Source organism: Hemicordylus capensis, chromosome 3 (genome assembly GCF_027244095.1).
Source record: "Hemicordylus capensis ecotype Gifberg chromosome 3, rHemCap1.1.pri, whole genome shotgun sequence".
In the NCBI taxonomy this organism is placed as follows: Eukaryota; Metazoa; Chordata; class Lepidosauria; order Squamata; family Cordylidae; genus Hemicordylus; species Hemicordylus capensis.
In genome coordinates this window covers 81,459,449-81,483,558 of record NC_069659.1, presented here as the reverse complement: position 1 = coordinate 81,483,558, position 24,110 = coordinate 81,459,449, and the positions used below count along the sequence as shown (strand labels likewise).

Here is a 24,110-nt window from a genome sequence, read left to right as displayed (position 1 = left end):
TCCACCCAGGAAACTTTCCTACATGGACGGGAAGGAAGAGATGTAGAGGAACCCTGTACATGGGACTGAAAGACTGCCAACACAATTGGTCTATCTAGCTCAGTATTGTCTTCACAGACTGGCAGCAGCTTCTCCAAGGTTGCAGGAAGGAATCTCTCTCAGGCCTATCTTGGAGAAGCCAAAGAGGGAACTTGAAACCTTCTGCTCTTCTCTACTGCTCCATCCCCTGAGATCTTACAGTGCTCACACCATATGCAAACAGGGTGAACCCTGCTTAGCTAAAGGGACGAGTCATGCTTGCTTCCATAAGACCAGCTCTCCTCTTCTAAGATTCCAGGACCAATATTGTCATAGTCATGAAGGAGTTACCAGAATGCTGCGAGCCCTAAGAAACAAAATTTTACTACTTGATACATAACATTGGAATATTTATCAGCTCAAAGATATGAGATAAAATCCATCTGGATAGCCTAGAATTTTTTAAAATAAGGGTTGAATCTACCTTAATAGAGAATCAGAGTAGAATATGCATTGTAAAGGGACAAGAGCAGTTGTCTCAACCTCACCAGAGTCACATGGACACAATTGCTGGGAAACTGGAATTTTACAGTACCTGCCCTATAAAAATGCCAAGGGGAGAGCTTTAAGATGAACTCTAGAAAAGGTCCATTGGTAATTAAAATAAGTCAGAAGAATTGGTAAGCTTCTGGGAGAGTTGTCAAGAATTAGATGTCAGAATCTGAGAGTTTGATATATATTTAAAGTTCATTTTAAACCATTCTGAAAGTCTATATCCCAGACTCTTTGTTTAATAATATCCTTGGCCTTATGAAATCCTGAGGTATGGCTCAGGTGGGGCCATACGAAAGCAGCTTGAATATAATGCTATTCCACCAATTTGACCAGTAATTATAGGACATTCATTCATTCATTCATTCATTCATTCATTTATTTATTTCATTTATACCACCTTTCATAAGACACCCCAAGACAGTTTACATAAGTTAAAATACAATAAAATCCCATAAAAATCCTGAACAAATGGGAAAATGTCTTTAATTGTTTTCTAAAAGCAGCCACGGATGTCAAAGAGCAGACTGGTGAGTATTCCAGAGGCTGGGGACAACACAGAGAAGGCCTTATCCCACATGCATGACAATTTAGCCTCTTTCAACATCTGCAAGCAGAGCAAAGGCCCCTCTGACAACCTTCTTGGGCTGGCAGAAATCCTTGGGAGCAGATATTCCTTCAAGGCCCAAACCATTTAGGGCATTAAAGGTACATTAAAGGTACATAGGAAGCTGCCATATACTGAGTCAGACCATTGGTCTATCTAGCTCAGTATTGTATTCACAGTGGCTTCTCCAAGGTTGCAGGCAGGAGTCTCTCTCAGCCCTATCTTGGCTCTTTCAGAATAGGTTTAATATGGTCTGAGCAAACAGTTCTAGAGAGAACCCTGGCAGCTGCATTCTGCACCAACTGAAGTTTCTGAATATTCTTCAGGGGCAGCCCCATGTACAGCGCTTTGCAGTAATCTAGCTGCGACATTACTAAGGCATGGGTAACTGTGGCCTGATCTGCCGTCTAAAGAAGGGGACACAATTAGCATATTAGCCAAAGCTGTGCAAAGGCACCCCTGGCCACTGTCTCCACCTGAGCATCAAAAAGCAGAACCGAGTCCACCAACACCTCCAAGCTGCACATTTTCTCTTTCAAGGGCAACCTTGTCCAGAGCTGGTTGTGACTCTATCCCAATCCAAAGCTGGCTGAGTCACACTATCCATGGATATATCCTCCAAGCTTTTCTGCTGACCAAGAACACCTTTGTCTTGTCTGGATTTAGCCTCAGTTTTGAATATTAAGGAATCAGTCCAATCAGAGTTAGATTTAGCCTTAGCCATGCAGTTAGAATAACTAGCAAGGCTTTAGCTTCAATTGTAAAAACTCCAGCCTCTAATATCAAGGATGCATTAGGAATGCATCTAGGGGTCAAGAATAGAGATCTTAAAAATCCAGATAGTACTTTTTCAAGAAGCCTAATGTTGGAATAAGGGCCTAGTTGCACTCCATATAGAAGTTGTGCTGTCTGTTTTGCCATAAATATTTAATGGCAGCTAGAATAAAATACCCTCCCTGAGGAGAATGAAATCTTAATATGGCCGTAACACTTCTTTGGGCCACAGAAGAGACATAGTTACCTTGGGCAGTCTTCTCTTTAGAATCCTGGAAAATGACTCCCAAGTATTTGAAATAGTTAACTTGTTCTATGTGATGGTTATCTATACACCATTTGTGAATCTTAAGACTGTTAGGAAAAACCATGACCTTCATTTTTGATCTTTAATAACCAACTGACTTACAATGCTGAGCAACAGCCTTAAGAGCTCTCCTAAGATCAATCTGGGTTGGAGACAAAAGAACAGCATCATAGCATACATAGAGCAGAACAGGGAGCTGCCTATCAGCTAGTTTTAAGGCAGTCAAACCTAAACTCTGTAATTAATTAATGAATTTATATGCATATCAAACAAGAAGGGAGCCAGTATACAACCTTGCTTGACCCCCTTAAAGGTCATAATTAGATTAGTGAGTTGGCCAGCATGGTTACATCTTACTCTAATTTTAGTATTATCATAGAGTTTATATATAAGCAGCAGCTTTGCGTTTGTCAATTCAGTACTTGCATTCTTAAGTTTAGCCCAAAAGGAAACTCTAGAAATTGAGTCAAAGGTCACTTTCAAATCACAAATGCAGCAAACAATGAACTCCATGTATATTTTTCTGCTAAATATTGTAAGACCAGGCAATGATCTATAGTAGTTCTTCTGGCCCTGAAGCCCGCTTGCTCGTCGTCCAATATATCCTCTTGATCAAACCAGTCCCAGAGCTTCCAACACAAATGTCTCTCACATAATTTGCTAATTGTGTTCAAAAGACTTATAGGATTGTAGTTAGCAGGATCATTTATACTGCCTTTTTAAATATAGGGGCAACTATGGTTACACCCCAGTCATCTGGGATGTGTGGTGTGTTGTCTATATATGTGAAAACGATGCTAGTAAGAGAACCCACCAGTTTACATTGGCATTTATTAATGTAACAGGAATGCCGTCTTTACTAGGACTTTTACTTCATTATAGCTGGTCTATTAATTGCTTCATCTCAATTTGGTGGCCGATGTTGTATATTATCAGCAGCTAGATCTAATGAAGAAGTGGTAGTACAAGCATCTCCGTATAATGAACAGAAATAATAATAATGGAAATATCCCATGCCCCTACTGGTATATAACAAGCCAAACAGCATAGACCAGAGTCTGCATATACCGTAATGATTTGCCAAAAAGCAGAAGAATTATTAGTTTGGACTTCTTCAATCAAAAGCTGCTGGATTAAAGCTAGAATAGTCCTTTTCTTCCTTCTCAAGAGAGCTTTATAATTTCTTTTCATTTCCATAATGGTTTGACTAGAACTGGATGTAAATTCTGTTTTATAACAAATATTTATTTATTACTCATTCTTTTTAGCAACCATACAATTGTGGTCAAACAATTTCTTAGAAGAAGCTGGCTTGGAATTTGTTTTTACAACAAACACCTAGAGCTCCTGAACGAGCACTTCACATAATTCCATTACATTTTTGGCCAGGGGAGTTGGTTCTGCACACATCTCTTAGACAGCCGTGTGTAGGGAAACTATCAACAGACTATCTCACTCACCTGACCAACCCATTTACTCCTTGAGGGACCAACACCAACCAATACATCAGGTTGGTGCTTACGTGGCCACTTCAGAGAGCTGCTTGGAAAATTGCAAAAGAATGACAAGGGCAGATGGTCACTTTGGGGGTCCATCTAACTATAATTTTGAAATGGTAGATCATGGGGGTCAAATTACGGGAGGTTATCAAATAACCTATAGTTGAGAGTCCCCTGCCTGAACAAAATGAATATTGACCTGGGCGTTCTCCCTGGACTGCTCTTTTCACAACAAGGAGTGCTTGCCTATTCAACTTTTGGGCTAGGCATAATCCAGCACCATTGCATATATCATCTTTTGAAACTCTAGGAGGTAAAATGATACATCCTCCAAGTCCAGGGAACCAATGATAGAATTGCATGAATAGGAATCTATCAATAGGGCCCATTCTAGCTTTCAGATCACCCCCTATAACAACATGTAGAATGGATATAATTCTAAACAGTGCTCAATATACTGATTCAGTTTGTTCCAAAGATCTTTGATTTGTCAGTGAAGGCACTGTGGGGGTAGGTATAAGTTATTTCTTAACAAGGAAAAATGTTTAAAGCCTAGTGCCACTGTCACAACCCATTCCGCATGAAAGGGCAATCTGGTTATTTCAGCTTGCACGTGTATTGAAATAAACAGGCCCAATCCCCCTTTAGGCCTGCCATCTCTCTTGACAGGCAACACATTATTTAAACATGAATAATAATTATGTGAAAATCACCAAGCAGCCAGGTCTCCTGTCAAAATAAAATATCAAAATTAGTGATAAACTTTATGAAAGCAAGTCCTGTGCTTTCAGAGCCTCATCTCACAATATTCCATGAGATCAAGGACAGATTATAATCAGCAGATAATTGTCATTCTGTGCAGGATTCAGCAACATCCTCTAGATGAAACACTTAAATCCATTAGGGGCTACATCTGCTGATTCACAGATGAAGAGGAGTTGGACTCTCGAGGCATTTTAAGAGAAACTTCATTATTCAGAACTGAAGATTGGATAGAAGTCTGCAGATGTTCACTTTGAACATAACATACTTCTAAAATAGTTTCCTGGCAGCAAGCCTCTTGTAGTTCTTGGGCCAATGATTTCGAGGGGGCAAGATCGAGGGGGCAAGATCCTGAGATCCAGGGCTGGGGGAGCCATACAGTGTTCTATACAGAAGAGCAATTGGGAAGCTTCTGAACATAGCAGGTCTCCAGGCCAGATACAGCTGCAGCAGTGGGAATTCTGAGCAGAAGAGTAAGTGCCTCATCCAAAAATGACTGGAACAAAGCCAAAGGCTAGAAAGATACCTGAAGAGTACATCACACTTCTAACTCTTGATACCAGCAAGCAGCAACCCCAGACTAGTGGGATACATGGAAGTGGATTGGTTGAAGACAGAACTGATCGTAAGTCCACAAGCAGACACCTGTTTTTCTATGGAGGTGGAGCCATTAGTTGGACTAGCTGGAAACAGTCAGTTGTTGAACTTTCATCCACAGAAGCAGAGTACATATCAGCTGGCCAAGAAGGAACATGGCTACACAAGTTACTGTTAGATTTTGGAATGGATGAGCCAAAGCCAACTGATATGTTTGAGGACAAACCAAGGGGTTTTTTGTTTGTTTGTTTTCCGGATGGAAAATACTATGTATCAGACAAAGCAAACACAGTAGATGCAAAGCACCACTATGTTCAAGAGGTCCAAGAGAGTGGACTAGTTAAGCTGAAGTGTGACCCAACTCAAGACATGTTAGCAGGTGGGCTGACTGAGCCACTAGCAAGAGACTGGTTCCAGAGAAGATGACAGTTGTAAATTGGTGCACAAGATGATGAAAAGTGGTGCTAGAGATGGAGCTCCTGCATGATATAGACTCCTAGCACCAGAAACTCTGTTGTTCACTAGGGACATTAGGGGCAGAGACAGCCAGTAATGACATTCCTTCTCTGAACATGCTTTCTCTACTCCCCTTTGTTAGACTGATAGTCTTAGGTTTCATTCTCTCACCTGGAAAGAGAGAGACTTCCTTCTTCTCCCTTTGCCTGTATGTAGCTAGCAACCATATCTCCATGATGGATTTCCCAAATAAACTACTTTATTTTGAACTTTAACTCCATGTCTCCAGGCAGTATTAATTATTGCCTTTCCTGTGCACTTCTGCTGAAGCTGGGGCAGATGAAGAAATCTCCCCCCTGAGCTCTCTAACAAAGCAATAGTATGATTTCTAGAGAGTCTGGAATTCCATCTCCTCTTTCTGGAATTAGGCACTGCACCTGACAGTAAACTATAAAACAAAATGATTTTTTTCCACAAAACTAACCACTCTGTTTTGCACCTTCAAAGTACATGCATATTTTCTAATGTGGGATTGCACCAATAAGAACATACCATTGTTCTTTTCCTAATTTATGCAGTTATATATGAAAGTTACTGCAGTAAAATTTCTGAAGATGAACCCATAATACTGTCATTTTGAGTCAGTACTGTTAATATAAATGATCTATTTAACATGATGAATACTGACATTTTTGTGAGTATATAGCACAACATGATCAGAGAAGATATCACATTGAATAGATTATCCATACTCTCTGTCTATGACTAAATAGGTTTAGTCAGAAAAAGTGAAGATGCTTTAGCACAAGTGACAGCATTTTGTTCAAAACGGTATGCAAAATGTTCCAGACAGGGACAGCAAAGGGCATGATGTTTGTAGAATATGAAGAGAGTCCTAAATGCAATGACTGATGGTTCTGTTCTAAAATCATTGGCTTAAGTCAAGAAAAGATCACTGTTCAAGCTGAAGGACTCAATTTAGAAACAATAAGACTATTCCCATGATCAACAGAAAGTGAGCTAAGGGAGCTTAGCCCGCTTTCCATTGATCATGGGAACCACCAAGCCCAGTGCTCCCAAGGTGGCTAGCCCACCTAAAACACCCTCCCCTTAAGTAAGGTTAATGGAGCGAGTGCTCTGCTAACCTCATTTTGTTTTTCGTGTGTCACCGCTGTGGATCGTGAAAAGAGCTTCAATAGCTATTCATCCCAAACATGAACAAATAATCCTGAGTAGCAGATAAATGCTGCCATTTAAAACATCTTACACTGATTAATAGAAAAAAGGCTTAACAAGTGCTGAATGATCATATATTGAAGTCAAATTCTAAGTAAGGCAAGCAGGTGCTGGCAGCTTCAAATCTTACCTGTGATCAATCAATGTGAATTTACAAACTAGCTATAATCCTGATAAAGATGATTGTGGTCAACCTCTAGCTTCATGCTACCCAAATAGTATTATCTTTTAGATTCTTGCCACTTAGTGTGTATACAATCAGTCATGAATTGATAACCCACCTGTTAAATCTAGTGAGTGTTTGTGGAACTGCTCATACCTACTTGTAATTCTCAGTGGGTGATAGGAAATTTCCCCTTGTAGGATAGACATGAGGTCAGATATTTCATACTGCCTGCCTTGTCTTCTTCCATTTTAACTCTTTCCATTAATGTTTTTAAAGCATATTTTATGGAAATAATAATAGAATCATAGAGATGGAGAGAGCCTTGGGGCATCTAGTCCAACTCTCTCCTCGGTGCAGGGAATCCAGAAATAAAACATCCCCAAAAGATGGCTGTTTTGACCTCTGTTTGAAGATCTCCACTGAGGGAGAGTCCATTATCCACCATGTAATTGGTTCAGTTGTCAAACCTATCTGACCATAGTAAGCAGAAATAACAAGTTCCTTGAAATGATCAACAAAATACCCTGCTTAAGTCCATTAGATCTATTCCTGCCACTGGGGCAACATAGTACAAGTCTTCGCCTTTCCGGTTTGAAAAGGGCTATCATATCCCTCTTCAATCTTCTCTTGTTCAGGCTAAACATACCCACTTCCTTAAACCTTTTGTCATATGACCTGTTTTCTAGGCCTCTGTCATTGTTGTCTTCTTTTTGGGTAGCAAATTTTAACCTGCTCAAATTTGTCTATATCCATTTTAAATGACAGACCCAATATTCCAGATGAGGTCTGATTAATGCAGAATATAGTAGAATGATTACTTCTCATGACTTAGAAACTATGTCTAAGCCTAATATTGTATTAGCCATTTTTTGCAGCTGCATCACATTCATGTTCAGCTTGTGATCAACTACAATTCCAGATTCTTTTCAGATGTACTACTGAAGCCAGGTTACCAGGTTATTTGTTCTTGTTGCCTAAGTGCGGAACTTTCAGCCCTATTTTCTGTTTATCAAGAGCTCTATTCAGACATTATGTTGTATATGTTCAGATGTACTGCATGTGCTCACATACATATTCTTGTGTAAATGACTACAACCTAAATGTGGGTTTACAGCCCTTTTAAATGCAACCCCTACGAGCACTTTAAATGGAGGATACAGAGAGGAAAAGGTTGTTCACACATTAATTTTATGGGCTGGGGAGGGTGGGTGGAAGGTAGTGGTGTGCACGGAACCACCACGGCGTGGTCCGGCACTGAGGGGGGTCTACCTTTAAGGGCGGGGGGTAGTACTTACCCCTCCCGCCGCTCTTCCCCCTCCGGCGCTGCATTTAGGAACCAAGTTTCGGGGGCGGCAGCGTTCCTCCCTGCCGCCCCTGCCCCTGTCGTTGCCCAGAAGTCTCGGAAATATGAGTACGCATGCGTGTGGTGTGCGCGCCTGTTGCCACCGTGCGTGCGTGCCGCATACGTCACATGCGTGAAGAGCAGCGGGAGGGGTAAGTAATACCCCCTGCCCTTAAAGGTAGACCCCCCCTCAGTGCTGGACCGCCAGACCAGTCCGGTTCTGAAGCAGTTCGGAGGCCTCCAACATGGCCTCCGAACCGGTTCGTGCACATCCCTAGTGGAAGGCAAGATAACACCTTCCTTCCCCCCAGGTGTTCCTTCCCCCCAGTGGTGATCCAAGCCACACAAATTGAGAGCCACACAACTTGAGTGTCCGCACACTTGAGTGCTGCTGTGACCTGCACAGTGTTCTGGAGGCCAGGGCCATGTGTCCCGGCCCCCACATATCCCATAATGCACCATGTGACAAGCATGGTGCATTGGGGGAGTCACCTCTGAGTCAAGCACTCTAGTTACCCAGCTCTATGCCTGCTCGTGCTGATTTCAGCCTGAGCAGATACATGATCCCAGCTGCCCCTGGGCAAAACCTTTGTGTCTTTTTATCTAGGTATAAGCCTGGGTATAAATACTGGGCTACCTGGGGCGACAGCGTCGAGATTGGCTTCGATCCTGGTGCTTCACACAAGCAGTCCTACCTAGGTAGGGCTGCCCAAGGCTGGGTAGGGCTGCTCATGTGAACAGCCTCAAAGTGTTCTGCTGTAGCTGCATGTAACCTATCTTGTAATTACATGTATCTCCATATGCTTCTGTACCTGTCTATACACAGATTGTATGGATATTGAACATAATGTATGAATAGGCTTAGGTCGTTTATTCTTGCCTTTTGAAGTGTTAGCTATCCTTCCTAATTTCATAGTATCTGAAAATCTGATGAGGATTCTCTGCACTTCATCTAAGTCATTGATAAGCATTATGAAGAATACTGGGTCCAAGACAGAGCACTTTGTCAGACCCCACTGACAAAAAAAATAAAAATCATGGTAGACTCTGTTAAATGCTTTGCTGAAATTAAGCTTAATTATATCAACAGCACTCCCACAATCCATGAAGCTAGTAACCCATTTTTTTAAAAAAAGGAATAAGATTAGTCTTGCAGATATATAATTAAATCCAATCTGGCCTCTACTAATCACTGCATTATTATCCAGATTCATTCAGACCGATTCCTTTAAAATTTGTTCTAGTATCTTCCCTGGTACTGAAGTTAGACTGACCAGTCTATAGTTTTCCAGATTGTCCTTTTTCTCCAGAATTTCTCAAAGATGATAAACAACAGTTCTGAGAGTATACCAGGAAGCTCATTTAATATTCTACAATGCCTTTGAAGAACTGAATACATTTAAGGCAGATAGATGTTTTGTTACCAACTCAAAGTTCTGGTTATGTTGGGGTTGCATACAGTTCCCCTTTAGGGAGAAGATGGAAGATAAATAGAAGGTAAGCAGTTTTGCCTTTTCTTTGTCACCAATTAACCATCTTTACTGAGCAGCAGGCCTACCATTTCCACTTTCTTTCATTTGAACAGATATAAAAATATGTTACTACTGATCTGGCCTTGCCAGAATATTTCTTTTTATTATTCAAGTCTTATTGTTCCCTGTGTTATTGGATTAGGTGTCCATATTTGAAAATCCCTAAAAAGTATTATTTTGAAAAATACTGCATTACTCTGCTTTTATTTTACAAATTATTAAAGGATCTCCTTATCAGAAATAATTTGTCACTTCAAACAACATTTTTTTAACTTTTGCAGAATTATATCACCTAATTGGTTTGTGACATCCCAATGTGTCTGAAACAGAATAAATTGAGCTATCATTCCACTTTTAAAAACCAATGGAAGTGGAAGATAAGCTATGATACATAAAAACTGAATATCAAGTAGCTAAGCAGGTTCCTGTTGAAATCTGATTTTCCCAGCATGTCTAAAGTTCAGTTTCTATTATTACTTGACTTAAATCATTTTAATGGTTCATTAAAAAGTGATAGTATAATATTAGCATTATATAAGTCACACTGTGAATGTCCAAGGCACTACAACTGCAAGTAATATTTGACAACATTTCACAGTGATTTAATAGGCCATGTTTTTTTATAAGCTGGTAGCCAGGTAAATGCCATGTCATTACCATTTGTCAGGTTGTTAATAAAAACTCAGGTTGGGAAGCTTGATCCTACACTCCTGTTTAAATAGTTGTGGTACAGTGCTTGTACACAGTAACTAAATCAGCATCCTATGAAATACAAGTAGGGCAGAATATGTCTGATACACATTACATCCAGAAATACCTGACCCACACTTTTCTAGAGTGTTTGTGACCCAAGGAACACTTAATATATTTATGCAATAGGTTGCTGGCAGTCACACTTCCATCTCTGGAACTCTTAGCCTGCAGAAGTGCTTCAGCTATGCCTAGGTCATTCAAAAGCACTGGTACAACAAAACTAATTGCTCTACTGGATCTAACTACCGAAATAGAGACTACACAGACTTTAGCATTACAAAACTATAATAAAGGGTTTCTTTCCTCCACCCACCCCCCATATCTCAAAGCATAGGCAGCATGTAACATTTGATACAAAAACTGTAAATCTTTCATTTCATAATTCTACCTGAATTCAGCTATTTTTGAGGATTTTGGGATAATTTAGCAAGTATAGGTTGTCCTACTAATAATAAATAAGAGCACACATTACTGCAAGATAATATTAACCTACCTGTAATAATATTGGGTTTTGGTGGCATGATGAACTCATATAATGTTGGTTCTGAGTAGCCCAGCCTGTTGGTAGCAGTAATTTGCACTTCGTAGCCCATTGTCCACTGCAAATGCTCTAGGATAATGTGGTCTTTATTACCTTGAACCTTTTTCTCTTGCCATTGCTCTTCCTTATCTTTCTGTAAAATATGCAAATAATTGTGATGAACTGCGGTCTTAAGGCTAGTATTGTTAAAATTGAATCTCAAATAAGTATAAATATGGGGAAAAAATAAACCCTTGTATTTACCTATTTAGCTACGGAATTAAATTAGGACCATAATATGGGTGGGATAGCATAATAGCCCTGGTTCATTTGAACTAAGAAAGCAAAAAGAGTGTAATGAGGAAATACAGACTTTTAATAAAAAGGGATGCAAGTTTGCATAGTTAAAAACTAATATAGAGGAATTAAAGGTCTTTTAAAAATAGCTTTCTTCCAGGTAGGGATGTGCATGAACTAAGGTTCATGCACGAGTTCGACACCATGGGATCCCGCCGCGAGCGAGATCTGTTAATAAAAGGAGAGCAGCTTCCTGCAGTGACAGTGTTTTTCCCAAGTACCTGTGCATGGCGCCAGCATGCACATGTTGTCTGCACATATGCTAGTGCCATTTTCATGGTCAGCAACACCATGCTGAGCATTCAAATGGTGCCAGTGCATATGTGGATGCCATTTGTGTGCTAGCACCACATGCAGCTACTTGAGACAAGCGCTACAGCAGCAGGAAGCTCCATGCAGTGGTGGAGAGCAGGTGGGGACCTGTCCTTTTATTTAAAGATCCAACTCACCACCACTGTGGTGCTGAACCAGTTCAGACCTCATCCAAACTGGTTCATTGCCAAACCTGGGCACAAACCTCATTTTGGGCACTTCCCTACTCCAAAACATATATAAACATATGTGGAACTGTGGTCTCTACTGAATCTACTAATACAAGATTCTATCACATAAAAATATAGAAAAGTACTGAAACATTTCTCTGTATTATTAAGGGCCTCCCAGTAAAAGCAATCAGGACTACAGTTGCGCATTTTGTATTTTTCCTGTTTCGATTTGTACCAAATCCTAATCAACCCCATTTTGTATTTTGTCCGAAATGAAGCCCTCCGAATCACCTCAGTTTTGTTTTGTATCTGAATTAATCCGAATCTGAATTAATTCAGATTAAAAAATGGGTCACGTGGTAAAAAGAGTGGGTGGGGGTTATAGTGCTCAATGAGTGGAAGCTACCACAAAAATTTCAAAGGAATTGGGCAAACTGCTGATTTTTGGTGGATTTTTGAAGTTTGTACATCTTTCAGATTTTCCCCATAGGGTATGATGGAGGTTTCAGGAAAAGTATAGCTTCACGTGGGGGTGGGAGGGGTGTCCCAGAGTGGAGTGTGGTTGGTGGTAGTGCCCAGTTGGTACAAGGAAGCGACCACAATTTTTTTAGAGGAATTTGGCAAAGGGCTGATTTTTAAAGAATTAATGAAGTTACACATCTTTCAGATTTTCCTCGTAGAGTATAATGGAGGTTCCTGCAGCCCCATAACTCCACTCGAGGGGCACTGGGGTGGCCCAGAGCAAGTAGCAGTGTAGTGCACATAGGGTGCGAACCATCCACATGGGTTGCCAACCCATGAAGTACGGGGTTTTGTTGTTCTAGAGGTGTTCTGAGAGTAGATTCTCTAGTAGCATATGAGAGTGGATTCATGGTTTTTCATTAAAATCTCATTTGCTACCGGAGAATCTAAACGCAACACATCAGAAACAACAAAGCCCAGTACCCCAATGGGTTAGCAGTCCAGGGGCGTGGTTGGCACACTCTGTGCACTACACCACCATTCGCTTCGGGCCATCCCAGTGCCCCCCAGGTGGAGTAATGAGGCTGCTGAAACCTCCATTATTCCCTATGGGAAAAAATCTTAAAGATGCGTAAACCTCAAAAGTTCCTAAGAAATCAGCCCTTTGCCCTATTTGGAATCTGGGTGCACCACCCTTGGGGCACTGCCACCCAACCCACTGTTTTCCCCCTGAAGCCCCACAAAAACAAGTTGAAAGACTGAAGAGAATGATGTGCATTCTCATCAATTTTTTGGCACAGTTATTTAAGAATTTTGCAGTGGGTGGGGCCTGTCCCTGTGGCACTAGCACAGCAGCACAAGCCATTTGTAGATTCAAGCAATCTTTCAATAAAAACACTCCCTCCCCATGGAACAGTGACCACAGGTCATTTGAGATAGCAAGATAGACCAATGAACTGCCTTGGTACTATGGAACAGCTTCAAATGTTCATTAAACTGAAGTGAAGTGAGCCGTAGCCCAAACAAATCAGCCTACTGTTCAGAATTGTTGAGATTTATCATCACAGCATTTAAGAAAGTGCAAAACCATGGATCATGGTTACAAGAAAGAGAGAAGCAACTAAGATTCCTGGGGATATCAATAGATTGACAGGGGTATTTCCCACCCCCCTCCTTTTGTCTCCTGTAGTCCCATGTGGATGACCTGTCCCTGCAATGGCAAAAGTTGTGAACCACTGGCTTAGACATCATGTCCCACCAAATTACATTGTGGCCTAAATTACATTAGACTGCTCAACTTGGGCAACAAAACTTAGATGCCACTATAACTCATAAAAATCAGAATAAAACCAAAATAGATCTCCAAAAGACCCCTGAACAAGTCAAGAAATTCTTTCTAAACCTTTGGAGAGAAAAACCTGTGTAATTTCAGAACTTTCCTAACCAGCTTCTCTACACAATTTATACCATGGCTTTTAGCAAGAGCTTTTGAATTACATTGAGCTCCCAAAGATATTTGGGTATTTCTGTCTCAACATGCTGTCTTCCAAATCCCTTTGCAAGGTCAGTTTGCATCTCAATCACACTGAATAGCTTTTTGCATATCTTATCTCCGGCTAATCACTCAGTGCCTCAGCAGGAGTGGAGAGAGTCAGAGAAGTCAATTTCAATTGCAATGCTTTTCTGAAGAACAAAGCATTCTGTCCGAAACATAGTCATTTCGATTTGTTTTGATTTGATTTTGTTTTGGTTACAAAACATCTGAAATTGCCGTTTTCGGGCACAAAACGTTTTGTGCCCGAATCAAAATGCACAAGCCTAATCAGGACTGCTTCCAAGACAATGTTTCATAAACTAAAATTAAAGTTTTTGTTCCCAAAAGAAATACTTAACTACTTTAATAAAATGTTTATTCTTTTGGATGAAAGGATATTATTTGTTATTTGCACAGGATAGCTGTTTGGTAGATATTTCAGAAAAAGAAAGCAAGCCTTTGTCCACTCTGTAGTTTTGTTTTCTCTCTTTGAGACATCTAGAAATAATAATACTGGATATAAAAAGAAGTAATGAGGGCGGCACACTGATAAATGTAAAGTCCAAAAGAAGCAGTAAGAACATTAAAAAAAAGAAGAGCAGAAAATTATTGTGGATTGCAATGACAGATGGGGATTGCATGTTCATTAACAGGTTGCCAATAATGCTGTACAAATAAATGTAAAATCGTTCCTGAAAATAGCCTTGTCTTTTTGAGATTTATTTTCTCACTTGTGCCAAGATCTAGAAAGATGATATGAAACATAAAGGAACTGATATATAATCAGCTTTTTAAAATGCCAATGCTATGAAATAATGGTCTAAAACAAAGGAAACATTTTGCTGTTAAAAACATTTCTGTTGATTTATTCTCTCTAGAAGCATGATAATATGACCTATAAATTGGACATGCACAGTGTTGTAGAACCTCCCCCCCTGCCCCCGCTCTCTATTTCTATCTCTGCAGATCAGGAATGAAGAAATCAGTTTGTGGTAACGGCAATAGTGTCCACCGCCTAGAGTCTTGGGAGGCGGTATATAAGAAAATTTTAATTAATACATAAATAGTGGGTTGCAACTTAATCAGAATGCAAGAAAAAGGACTGTGCTGTTTATATTTTTGTATTTTCTCATAGAGAAAAAATGGTGTGAAGAACTGACCGAATTGAAAGGAATCACTTCAATAGCTAATATAACCATTTCTATGTTGATACATGCTCTTGAATAATCCTCAGTCTGGTCCCTTTAAGAAAATACACTTGTGAGAATGACTTCCACTGAAGATGGGGTGCAGGAATAGTTTTCACTAGTGAAGAAGACTATTTAATGCCAAAATTTGTAGGGAAAAGCAGATCACAATCTTGAGGAAGTAGAACCTTTACTTAACTAGAAAGAAATGCAGCACCACAATGCCCTTTATTTTCTTAAGTTTGTGGATATGCTATAAATAAATGTTAACCAAGGAGTATATGGCAGTTTCAGTTATACAAATGCCAAGGCCACTTTGTATTTACTTCCTCTTTGTCACATTACCCCTGCAAATTTTCTCTAGAAAATTTGAGACATGAACCCAAGAAGAATTTGCTGTCAGTGCATAGTGATAAATATGAAAGGAATATAGAAATATGAGCTGGTCTTGTGGTAGCAAGCATGACTTGTCCCCATAGCTAAGCAGGGTCTGCCCTGGTTGCATATGAATGGGAGACTTGATGTGTGAGCACTGCAAGATATTCCCCTTAGGGGATGAAGCCGCTCTGGGAAGAGCAGAAGGTTCCCAGTTCCCTCCCTGGCTTCTCCAAGATAGGGCTGAGAGAGATTCCTGCCTGCAACCTTGGCGAAGCCGCTGCCAGTCTGTGAAGACAATACTGAGCTAGATAGACCAATGGTCTGACTCAGTATATGGCAGTTTCCTATGTTCCTATGTTCCTAATTCCAACTTGTCACATTGGAACTTCTTGTGTAGAGTAAAAGATAAAAGCTTTTAATTAACATCACTGAATTGTTCTAAAAAAAAAGCGCACAACTACGGTCTTGTATGTTCTTTTTATGCTGTGACCACATCATAAGGTATAATAATATATATAATAATATAATAATAATAATAATAATAATAATAATAATAATAATAAAGGAACACAATATTAATTTGTCTATTGACTTAAATTTAAAGAATGGGTTTTTTTTCCCTTGCCCAGCAGCCACAATTGGTATAACACTAAATAGAAAGACTTATTTTTGGTTTCTAGATCACTGACTATCACCTGCCTCTTCTACCATCACAAGTCAAATGCAAAATAGCCAGGGTGCATAACTCTTCAGAAATCAATTTGCTACTTACCTGTTGGTTTGAAGTGAGAGGTAAAAGCCCTCAAGGCAAACAAGTATGTGACCACACCTATCCTCCCTCCACCATCCCCTTGTGGTTACCCCGCAACATTCTTTCTTGAGTGAGAAAGACCAATATGAAGTAGAAAAGCTGCACCTCTGACTTCAAGAGACATAAAGTCCCACTAGAATTGAAATGCTCTTTGACCTCAGATGCACCATGGAATTAGCCTAGCCCTATCGGGCCACAGGAGGATGTAGCTGAGATAGTTCTAAAACACTTTTCTTATTAATAAAAGCAGCCATATAAAGAAGAGAAGCAGAAAGCAGACTGTATTGATGAGCAGCACTTGCGAGGCATTGGAGGAGGGTGAACAGGAAGGGAGCAACTAAAAAAATAATATACTAAACTAATTAAGGGTAAGTTCATTGGCACTAATTGTAAGGATGCACATCACTTAAGTAGGTCAAATAAATATATCTAAGCAACAATCCCAGAGGCTATTGTTTTACACATCACCTTTTAAAAAACTTCCTTTTTGAAATCTAGCAACATTTAATCGTAGTTAGCTCTGAGTTAATTTGAAGTTTAAAATAGCAAATTTTTAATTTTGCAATTTAAAAAACTTGCAATTAAAAAAACTTGATAACAGAAGTAGATGTGACAAATTTTTTAGGCTAAGGAAGAAGGTCATTTTAATAATGTATTAGAAAAAAGACAGAAGTGTCATTTCAGTTTTCAATGGCTGACCTCAGATCATTGATGTATGTGTACAGCTAATACTGTGATCATGCTATGGAGGAGGGGCAATTTTCATCAATCTCCCTTTCCCTCTGTAACTGACTGTTACTCCCAAAAATAGGTCCCCGAGGACTGTGTAACCTCAGGACATATTTTCAGTAGCCACATTCAGTTACAGAAGGAAGGGGAGATTGATGAAAATTGCCCCTCTCCTGCAGTGTGCATGCAACATTGCTACACACTTTATTAGTCTGGATATTGCTAGAGATATACATATCAGGTGGTATATAAATAAGACAAAGACATAAATAATATCAATGAAAAATCTCATAATTTGCTCTTTACTACATTTTAAGAGAAGGAAGTAGACTATTTAGAAAACTAAGAGAATATATAACAACTATTTAGGGTAGCTGAAATACACATTTGTCAAATAAAATAATCAGCTATTAAATACAAACACCAAATCATCTCTCTCTCTCTCTCTCACACACACACACACACACACACTCAAACATACTCAAAATTTAGGCTTGGAAGACAAGTATGGAACTGTGAAAAATCTGACACCTTTCTCCCATTTTTATTTTGCCTTTTTAGAGTCCTCTGACACTCAGAGAGTAGGCTCTATGCTACTCCCTCATATCAGGCTGGTGAGAACTGATTTTTTTTCTCCAATGCAGTTAATATCTCCATTCCTTCTCCATCTTCACTTCACTAAATTGGAATGAAATTTAGCTGGGGACCAATGATGGACAGCTATTCAAGTTCAGTCGTGGAAAAGAATCTTTGGAGCTCAGAGAACCCTCATCCCAATGAAAGAAAGGCAAATTTCCCAAGCTATGAAAATTCCTCTGACTTTGGAGAAGTCAGACAGACATCTACCCTCTCCTTACCTGTTGTGGTGGCACAGTAGCAGCAAAAAAAAAAAGGAAAGGAAAGGAAAGCAGTGGCATGCAGGGAAGAGGGAAGCTTCTCTTCTTTTCTCTGTACTCCACACTCCAGCATGCCCGGGAAAGTGTGATGAGAAGCTGCTGTGAACAAGAAAGTTTTATTCTACCCCTCCTTCCTTTGTTTTTGATCTTATGAGCTGCTCTATCCTCCCCTGTAGTGCTGTTGTCCTTTCTTTCTTTCTTTTTTCTTTTTTGCTGCTCTGCTGCTGCTCCACAAACTGCTACCAAGAAAGGTAAAGATAGGTCTGGGGTTGGTGAGGAGGGGAAGAGGAACTTCTCTAAACTGTTTCAGATTGGCTCAATGAGTTAACAGAGTTCTTCTGGATTTTTGGAGGAAGGACTCAAATAATTCCAAAAGCCCAACATATTCCACAATGTGAAAAGTTTGTTTGGAGGGAGGAGGGAAAGTGAAAATGGCTCTCTCTCTGAATCCACGGTTGCAAAATGCACTGTAACTGGAAGAATATTGGATGCTCCCTGCATACCTTCTAATGTTGAGCTACTGCTTGGTCAATGAAAATAATTAGTATTTAAATACGGATTTTTTCCAACCAAAATGGCTGGTGTAATGATATGTTTCAATGTATTCATTTAAATATATATTTTCCCACAAAAATGCAGAATGTGTAGCATCTGTAAACATATGTAAATTTTATAAAATCCAATCCACTGGCAAGTGGGAGGACAGCAAGATTACACATTACGTCATGAATGTCAACATGAAAGGAATCCATTTATAGGATGGCATACTTCATGGCTGGCAGGGGAGGAGGCAGGCTCTAGCAGGAAGTGTTGATCAGTAGAACTTGCCCCTCTTTGCATAAATTGAACTTTTTCCATTCACAGAATGACAATTTGAGGACACAACAGATTTTTTTTTGCAGATCGGTAGGGTCTCTATTACACGCCAAAATAAAGTATATATCTTCAAAATAAAGTATATATCACAAGAAACTGCCATAATGTCACATCTGAACAAAATGATTGATGTGTGTGTGTATTCTAAATAGGTAGTTGCAGTAAAAAATAAATCATAATAGTAAATTTCTTTTCTACAATTAAAATAAAAGCCATAATATGATAGATTATATTTTGATTAATAAATTACTTACACTTCTGTATTTTACAATATATTCCAAAATAGGAGCGCCACCATCATCTTGTTTTATTATGCTAAGTTTAAAGCTCTTCCCACTTCCTGGTTGTCCATGAATAGATGGAGGACTTGGTTCACCTGAAAGGAGAAGAGATATGTAGTAATTCAATGTCTTGTGTGCATTATTTGTATAGCTGGAAGTTCATCTATATGTAATTCCATCAAAACTCTGATTAACTTTCATGGAGCTCCGGTCTTATGCACTGCTTATTTGGAAATGCATATCATTGAAATAATAACAATATTAAATGTAGGCGAATATTTAGAATAGGGGTGCAAATGATGCAAACATCCAGGTGCAACTACTGTTATATTTCTATTTAAAACTCCTCTAATGCTGAGCTTTAAGACACAAGAGCCACTAGATTTAGACTGGTCATGTTGTGCTTATTAGAAGGAAGCAGAATAAGTTAAGTCTTTCCTTTCTGGGCTTAGGGGATAGAAGCCACAGATAGAGTGTAATGGACCATGGGCTGGCCCATCCATTTGTCCCATATTTTCAACCCACAAGTGAACAGAGAGAACAAGAGAACCACTCCGGCTATGGCTAGAGGGGGAAACTGTGGGAAATACATGAGCCAAGAAAGCTCTTAGAGACATTGCTGCAAATACCTCTTTGAGTGCCTAATTGCTTCCAGGCCATCTCTGCCTCCTCGAATCTACATCCTTCATTCCCTCCCCTTTTCTCTCCTAATTTTTCAAAGACTATTTTGAAATGGACATGCCAGGGGCTCCACCCCCACCCCCCTGGACACACTGCAATTTGCACTCCGAGGTTAACAGAGAGATTATATTTCATTAGCAAACACATCTGCTGGGGGTGATAAGACTTGTGTATGGGACTGTAGAATTCAAGCTTTGGGAGCTTCCCTCACAGCGTATGGAATTTTATCAATTAATTATAACATTTTCAAAAGAAGAAAGGAGGTACAAGAAGAGCATGGCTGGAAAGGTAGAGAAGGTCAGAGAACCTCTGGGTTAAGATCCAGGGGGAAAGCTGAGGTAAAGAGCCTCTGGGTAAAGATTTTGAAACTGTGTACTCAAAAAAGCATGGACCAGCCAACAGCCATCTGCCCCTGGTATGCTATCAGAAATCCATCCCCATCCCTCTTTCCTTCCTCCCTCACACCATCTTAGTGCTGGAAAGTTAGACTGTGTGCTGGCTATCACTGCCTTTAAAACAACAAAACTTTTCTCGTTTTCTTCTAAATAAAAGCTTAAAGGAATTTGATGTGTGTTTCTTGTGTTTCTCTCCACAGAAACAGAAATATGGAGCCCAAGAGAAACGCTGTACCAGATTCCTGGTGCTTATGCTGGCCATGGTACAGAGCATGTGCAGACAGCCCTAGGAGGCCTAGAGCACAACAAGAGAACTCTTTAAACAATTATTTAAACAAAAAGTAAAGATCTTTGGAAAACATGGAATCTGTTTGATGGTAAAAGATTCCTACTTGTTCAGTGCAACGCTTTCTGCTTGAATGGGGAAACAAGTACATCTGCCGTTTAATCAGATACTCTTTTAATTCATGAGCAATACACAGGAAGGATTTAAGGGTTTATAACAGTACGGATTGGACTTGTGTGGATTAGTGTATATATCTAATGAAATCAACAACAGTGCTATGGACTGGGGTGTTGGGTTTTTTTTGTTAATTAGACTATATTGTTGTTGTGATTATTGATCATAGACTGAAATAAAATGAATCCTTCATTCACGGTACAAATTGTATCCCTGAAATTTCATGTACAGGAAAGAAAATGGCCATAGGGTTAAATAAAGTTTCCCCCGCATTATAACTATACACATATCATTATAACAGGGGACTGTGTATATGTGTTTCGTATAGAGCAAGTTACCACTGCCCTCATTCTTAATATCTATGGCCAACATTTATAAGCTCAGTTTATGCAACTTATTTATAGGTGCCACAAGTATTTGTGTTTTTATCACTCCCCCAAGTGAAAATCGTATATTTACTGGGCACGGCAAGTTTCCTGAATAGGAAGCAGGTATCTAATGTTTTGGGGAAGCTGTAGCAAGACAACAAGAAACCAGTGATAGTCTATTAGTGCAAGCCATTTTACAGTTAAGTGAATTGTTCTTCGGCCTAGGGTAAACATTTCTATTGATTTGTATGCAACAATACAAGGAGTTTTAGCAGGGGTAGGGTAAGTGAGTAGGCGAATATTAAACAAACATTTTAATAACACTGCAAGAAGTCTATGTCACCCAGTTTTCCTGAACATAGTCATTTGTCCCTTCCCCAACAGACTCCAGGAGGAATTAACTCACATAAAATTGCATCAGAGCAGAGGTTGCTCTCTAGACAAATTGACACATGTATTCAAATGAGTGAAAAGCTAGTCTGCTTATTAATTAATATTGATGGTGTAGTTCTACAAAATTAGCATTCCAAATGCTAGTAGCTTCTAGAATTGAATACAAGAAACTTTTTAAAAAATATGTGAAGCTTACTATGTGTAGTACAAATCCCATAATTAGCTGCTAGATTCTGTTCCAAAACATTTTTGGCTTACAGTGGAATGGATGCAGAGAGGTTTATTAATTATTTATTTAAAATATTTCTATACCACCCCAAACTTGAATCTATGGTTCTGATAAGCATCTCCTATTTTGGGTTTGCAGAAGATCAGGAAGCTTATAAAATCCTGCCACAAACCAGAAGTGACCTTTAAAAGCTTAACCACCTAGAGCCTTTGGAGTCAGGTGGTATACAAATGATATAATATAAATACAAATGTGTGTGTGGTGGGGCTGAGTGAGCTAGTGGGGAATGTGTTTTGGTAGGCTGGCAGGAGAGTGTGGCTGACAGGAGTGTGTGCATGTATATGCCATTTTCCAAGCCTTAGATTTCTTTGAAAGAGGTCTACCTGAGCATTGAGAGCCCTTGCCCTTCATACATGACAGCTACCAAAATTAGTAAATAAGGAAAAATGTGCTGAAATGTGTGGAATAATTGAAAATAAAATATTCTTTTCATTTAAGAGTAATAAGGTTACTTACGAACTGGTAGAGTCTGAAATATCTCAATTTTGCTGTATTCTCCTTGCCCTTTTCCATTTACAGCAGCAACCTTGATTTCATATGTTGCATTTGGTTCCAGATTGCTGAGAACAACCATTGCTAAAGGGAAAAAGAAGAAAGCATTGTTTAAAGAGTAATATATATTATTTGAAAAGAAACATAGTATTTTTAAGAGGTTTTTTTTCTGCAGGGGTGTGTGTGTATGATGGGGTTCCTGCTTCCTTCACAAACAATTACCAGGTTTATATGAAGAAATTAGGCTTAATATTATTTTTTGCAAGATAAATTAATTTATGTAAAAATAGTTGTGATATGTATAACTGATGTTTTAATACATGAACTTGCATGAGTTATAATCCACTTCTTCAGATCTAGAGTGAAAACAAGATAGTTACAGCAGTTGGTAGTGATCTCTCCATCTACATTTAAAGAGACATTTACAATTGCTTTATGCATACTAGGTAGGCAGAGGAGAAAGATTACCAACCATGAGATTATTCTCACAACCAGTTCTACTTGGCCTAGTGCAGCCCGACCTGGATAGAGCTGGTTGTGAGAACTGCTGGGATTGGTCCCGATCCTGGTGGTCCTCATCCGGGTAGGCCATGTTTTAAACCTGGGCTAAATGAGGAGGAGGTGCATGTGCACCCTGCTCCCTCACCACCCAGCTGTGTGGTTACTCAGGCTGCCAGCAGTCCACACATCCATAGAGCCAGATGGAAGGAACAGCCTGGCAGGAGGAAGTTCCTCAATGCACTGTGCTGCTCACATGGTGCATTGTGGGCTTTCTGGAGTCCAAGTGTCATCCCCCCACTTCTTACTTGCTGCTCACCACCCTGGCACTCGTATGGGCGTGTGAGCAGAGGAGCCCTGGCTGGGCTCTGGATCGTGAGCGGGGAAGACAGGTAAGCTCCCCTTCCCAAAAGAATTGGTCATGACCTCTATGTGTCTCTAAAATGTGCATAAAACCCTAAAATGTGCTTAAGACCCTTAAAGAGAGAGTGACACAATAAATTTTACTTTAAATTCTTATTTGGCTATTTCATTTTCTACCCTGAGTAGAGGTAAGTTTATTTCTAAGCAGGTTAAAATGCTCACCAACAGGCTTTGTAGCATTTTTGATCTCAGTATCCAATTTGTGTTCGTTCAATCATCTCAACAACAAGGCTATATTGCCAGAAGACATTTAATGCATGGTACTAAGTACAGGATATTAGTTGACGAGCAGGTGTGACTACCACAGCATTACTTTGATTAATAGACACAGTTGGCATTTGGATCTGTTTCATGGTCTGGTTCCCTGCTTAGAATTAGGTGATGGTCTATTGTCCCTAGTGAGGAACTGTTTAGGATTAGAGGGTTGTCAATAAGCAAGTAAAAGTTTTGCTCCAATTGCATTCCTGAGGGATGTGTCATTGTCAAGAATTGGTTGTAAGTTTCTAATGATACAGTGTAGAGCCTTTAGTTGGGAATTGTATGCAACTACCAGAGGTGCTCAGCCATATCACATTGGTGTGTTTAGAATGTTCTGAACTTGCTGCTCACTCCGGGAGCTCACACTTGTTGTGAACTGCTGGTTGGTGTAACCAGACTTACTGCCTGAATCTACCATTATGTGTTAATGTTTATCAGTTTAGGTTGTTCTTTGGATTTTTTGGGGTCATAATTTGTGCTTGTGGAGTCTCTTCCATCACACACATAATTAAATCAACTTTTTATATTTCCCACACCCCTCAAAGTTTTCATTTCACACCCTGTAATATATTAATAAGCATTTGCAAAACAAGTCCAATTTTACAAGTGATAGCTTTTAACTACAGAAGGAGAAAGGAAAAATACACATCTTCAAATAAGTAGAACCAGTTTTCTTTTATGTTTTATTTGGGATTGGGCCTTCCATGAGGCAAAGTGAGGCAGTCACCTTAAGCAG

General features: G+C 39.6%; 1 protein-coding gene across 3 annotated transcripts in view; it reads right to left on the bottom strand.

Annotated features, from left to right (window-relative positions):
• Window positions 1–24,110, bottom strand: part of NCAM2 (neural cell adhesion molecule 2) — a 380,393-nt gene that overhangs the window by 65,197 nt on the left and 291,086 nt on the right. For all 3 annotated transcript variants that reach the window (XM_053305113.1, XM_053305114.1, XM_053305112.1), the window contains exons 13-15: window positions 22,160–22,279; window positions 19,091–19,212; window positions 11,095–11,275 (exon numbers count right to left, since the gene is read on the bottom strand). In XM_053305113.1, coding sequence (XP_053161088.1) covers window positions 11,095–11,275; window positions 19,091–19,212; window positions 22,160–22,279 — 423 coding nt within the window. The remainder of the gene's footprint in view (window positions 1–11,094; window positions 11,276–19,090; window positions 19,213–22,159; window positions 22,280–24,110) is intronic.